At 68.4% G+C, this 4,077-nt stretch overlaps 2 protein-coding genes across 2 annotated transcripts; one reads left to right on the top strand and one right to left on the bottom strand.

Annotated features, from left to right (window-relative positions):
• Positions 1-103: 103 nt before the first annotated feature.
• Positions 104-798, top strand: MNEG_11244 (hypothetical protein; the record flags this gene model as incomplete). The annotated part of the gene is made up of 2 exons (XM_014040284.1): positions 104-223; positions 613-798. The coding sequence occupies 2 exons, from the start codon at positions 104-106 to the stop codon at positions 796-798; spliced, it is 306 nt and encodes a 101-aa protein (XP_013895738.1).
• Positions 799-3,301: 2,503 nt separating this feature from the next.
• Positions 3,302-3,952, bottom strand: MNEG_11243 (hypothetical protein; the record flags this gene model as incomplete). Its single annotated transcript, XM_014040283.1, has 1 exon — positions 3,302-3,952. The coding sequence occupies one exon, from the start codon at positions 3,950-3,952 to the stop codon at positions 3,302-3,304; it is 651 nt and encodes a 216-aa protein (XP_013895737.1).
• Positions 3,953-4,077: the final 125 nt, after the last annotated feature.

The following is a 4,077-nucleotide window of genomic DNA, read 5'->3' as shown; positions in this document are numbered from 1 at the left end:
CACACACACACACACTCACACACACACACACACTCACACACATGCATGCATGTGCGTGCCTCTCCTCCGCAAACCCTGGTGGTGCCCCCAGGTTCTGGCCAGCATGCAGATGAGCCTGCACTCCATGGAGGTCGTCAACCGCCTCACCAGCGCCGTGGACCTGCCCACAGACTTTGTGCACCGCTACATCACAAACTGCATCAACAGCTGCGAGGGCATACAGGTGCGCGCACCCCCGCCACGTACGGCGGCACGGCCACGGCGAACCCTGGCAATCCGTCTGTTCAGCCGTTGGGGTTCCGGGCCCTGCAGCAGCAGGGGGGGGGGGCTGCACGGCAGCAGCCTCGCTGCTGCGCAGCAGCGGCAACTCTTTAGGCCGGAGCAGCGGTCATCCTGCTGTGGCAAAGTAGAGGCGCTTGCCCTGCTACTCTGCCTGCCCCCCGTCCCTGTCAGCCCGGCACGGCCATCTGTCATGCCTGGACCTGGGCTCCCCCCACGCCTCAACAATTGACACCTTCGTCCATAAGGTCTGGTCCCTCACCATGCCCGCGCCGCCAATCTGACATGTTGCCCCGTCTCCCCGGCCCCGCCGCACCCCTCCCTCCCCCCCAGGACAAGTACATGCAGAACCGGCTCGTGCGCCTGGTGTGTGTGTTCCTGCAGAGCCTCATCCGCAACAAAATCATCAATATCCGCGACCTGGCTCACGAGGTGCAGGCCTTCTGCATCAACTACTCGCGCATCAGGGAGGCCGCGGGGCTCTTCAGGCTGCTCAAGCAGCTCGAGGCCGGCGCGTGATGACGACGCGGTGACATCACCCGCGCGCACTTCACGGTTCGCAGATCCGGCGCGGGAGCGGCCGGACTGCTGCTTGGGCATGCAGCCTCGGCGCTGATTCGAAGGGCCTGCCGACGCAACGCTATCGGGCTGCGCGCTTCCCGCAGCAACCTGAGTAAGGGTCAGAAGAAAGCAAGACTTCTGCGCCAACGCGCTGGGCCCGCACGCATGGGGTGGAAGGATCTCTTGAAGGCGTGATTCTGGGCGCCCGCGGGGCTGCGCTGACCTCATGTTGAGTTTGCGGCTCGTGAGAGTGCGGCAAGCACAGGGGCGCGATGCAGAGCCTGAAGCCCACGCGATGGGTACCGACAACAGCACGGCTCGCGAGGGGCGGCCGCCGCATCATCTGCTTGGCTAGGGACAGCCGAGGCAGCCTCCACGTGCCAGCCGGCCTGCCCCCTGGGAACATATCAACTTGTGTTGCTGCTGGGCGGCGGCCTGTTGACCCCGGGGTACAGCAAACAGCACCCTTCACCCTATGCAGTGCGTCAAGACACCCTACCAAGCGCCCCCAACCAACTGCGCAACACGCACGCCGACCAGCTGCACACGCCCGAGCAGTAAGGCAGTACTTGTGTTGAGATTATGTTACTCCACACCACCAATGGACGGGCGCTCAAACCCCTTTCCTATGGACTGAGATCCTGCTATGTTGACTCAACAGATGGGCCGCCAGAAGCCACCAAAGTGTTGCCCCCTGAGGAGGCCAGCCCCGCCGCGACGCCCACACTCCACACCCGGGGACCCACTCTGAAGTGCATGCCGCCAGCCTGACCGTCACGCACAAGGCCGCGCCGCACCCCCAGAGGTGGGCGCCTTGGTGCTGGCCGCTCGGCCCACAACCCATAGTTCAATAGAGCACAGAGGAAATTGCATGCACGACGTGCACGGGCCGGGCGGCGACTAGAGCCGCACAGTGGCGTCCACACACATCCCCGCGCGATCAGATCCGTCCGCTCTTGCCTCCTACAGTCCAGGCGGTGGCGGCGCGGTGCGCCGGCAAAGAGCGCCCTCGCGCCACCCGCCAACAAAACAGTGCCATTCGCGAAAATTCGGATTGAGCCAGCGGCCAGGCACCCCCCAGGCCAAGGGGGGAGGGCGCGGCTGGCAAGGGGGGGAGAGTTATATCGGGAGCGCTCTGGGCGAATCGGTGGCCCAGTTGCGCAGGTCCGCATTGCGCAGTGCAGAGTAGTGCACATGATTCGTCGCCGCCGCCACCGCTGCTGCGGAGGGGTTGGGATGCCGCTTCGGGCAGGGCAAGTGTAAGGTACTATGAGGGGGTCGGCGGGCCGCGTCGGCAGGGCGCGACGGGCGCGCCGCCGGCCCAAAACAAACGCTGCGCACAGCAGCGGGCGGCACAGAGCGCCACCCGCCGCGGCGCAAGTGGTGGCTCATCCCACGCCAAGTGCTTCCCGGGAGGACGCCCATAAGAACCCAAAAACCCAAGGCTGTGCGCGTGGTTTCCATTTGGTGGTGGCATCTTTTCGGCGTGCGTAGTGCTGGCGCGGCCGCACGCGGCGGGCCGCGCCACGCGACTTGACTGGCGCATGAGGAGGCGGCCGGCCGCGCCCACGCGCGGGCGCCGTGCTCGCTCGCCTCCAAAGCGCAGGACCGGCGGGCAATTGGGGCAGGAAACGGCAGCGTCACAACACATGACAAGACAAGACAGGACCAGCCGAGGCGTGCGGCGCGACAAAAGGGACGCCCGCGCCCACTGCCCGGATCGGAGCGTTGCGGGCGAGCCAAAAGCAGGAGGGGCGGCCGGGCGCGCTTCGCACGGCGTGCGGAGGTGCGCGCCCCTTATGGCGGCCCGTTAGGAAGGAACCCATTCCGGGAATTGGTTGAGGGAGGCGGCCAGCCGCGGCGGTGAGCCGGGCCAAAGACGAGGCGTGCGTGGGCGCGGCCAACCCGCACGCGCACAAGCCACGACAACAACGAATTTGGTGTGGAGGGGGGGTCAGCTCGTGTTTTGTTGCATTCGCACAGCATAGACACAGCATGTCAATAGGCTCAGCCCAGCACGGCCGATAAGTGCAATGCGGGTGTGTACCGACAGCAACGCCCCGATAGTCCTCCCATGCGGCTATGGTGCGTTAATGTGTGTATGTGTGTAAGACGAATGCGACGTGCAGGGAAGCGTTGAGGTGCCCCTGCAGCGCGGGCGCACGCGCGGCGCACTCCCGCGCCGCACCACGCGCCGCCGGCCCACGCATCGGTGCAACTTAATTAAAAAATTCGAAAGCAGTGGCAAGTGCACAAGCGGGGGTGCTGGTCCCGCCGCCCGGGCGCCGCCCCGCACGCAAGGAGCGGGTGCGGAAGCCGCCGCGTGGGCCGCAGGACCGTCGAGAGGGGGGCGCAACGCGGCGGCGCAACATGTTTCGGGCGCCGGGCCGCGAGCGGCATTCCCCCGCGGGCCGCGCCCGCGCGCCTCTCAAAGTTTACAGCAGTGCCGCCCGGACAATCTTCAGTCGTTCCTTTCCGGCGTTTGCGGCGACGCGGCCGCGCCCGCTGTGTTGGCGGCCGCGAGATCCCTGATCTGGAGGTTCAGCCCCGCGACCATCGCCGCGAGAGCGCCGTCGCCGCCGGCGCCGCCGCCGCCCAGCACCGCCCCGTCGCCGACCGGGGCCGGCAGCTTGAGCGTCGACGCGGCCACCGGCATCAGGCCGGCCAGCGAGGCGGTGCCCTGGTCGGTGCCGCCGCGGGGGACGCCGTCGTCGGACACGGCCTTGGGGGCGGCGGCCGCGAGCGCATCGAAGCCGCCCAGACTGTCGGACGGCCCCCCAAACAGCGAAAAACCAAACGCATTGAACATCCCGCTGCCGCCGCCATTTGCCAACGGCGGCGGCGACGCGTGGTGCGCGCGCAGCTCGTTCAGGCCTGACATCAGGGCGTGCGCCTTGCCGGCCGCGCCCGGCGCAGCAAAGCCGTCCAGCGCCGAGTCGGCCGACATTGGCGGCGGCGCCGCCCCGCCGGCCGCGGCGGCCGCCGCGCGGGCCGCCTCCGCCGCAAACGCGGCGGCGAGCGACTCCCTGTCTTCCGGCCTGCACATGCCGGCCATCACAGCTTGGTCGGGGCTCATGCCCGCCTCTATCGCCGAGGACGCGATCACGCGCATCACAGCGTCCTTCCCAGGCAGTGCGCCAAACGCGCCGCCACCCAGCAGGCCGCCGAGGCCCGCCAGCGCGGCCGCGGGCGCCGCGGCGGGCGTGGGCGTGGGCGCGGCGGCGCCCGCGCCCGGGG

Source organism: Monoraphidium neglectum, assembly GCF_000611645.1.
Source record: "Monoraphidium neglectum strain SAG 48.87 unplaced genomic scaffold scaffold02655, whole genome shotgun sequence".
Classification (NCBI taxonomy): Eukaryota; Viridiplantae; Chlorophyta; class Chlorophyceae; order Sphaeropleales; family Selenastraceae; genus Monoraphidium; species Monoraphidium neglectum.
Note: the sequence above shows the minus strand (reverse complement) of the source record. Positions and strands in the feature narration are given on the sequence as shown.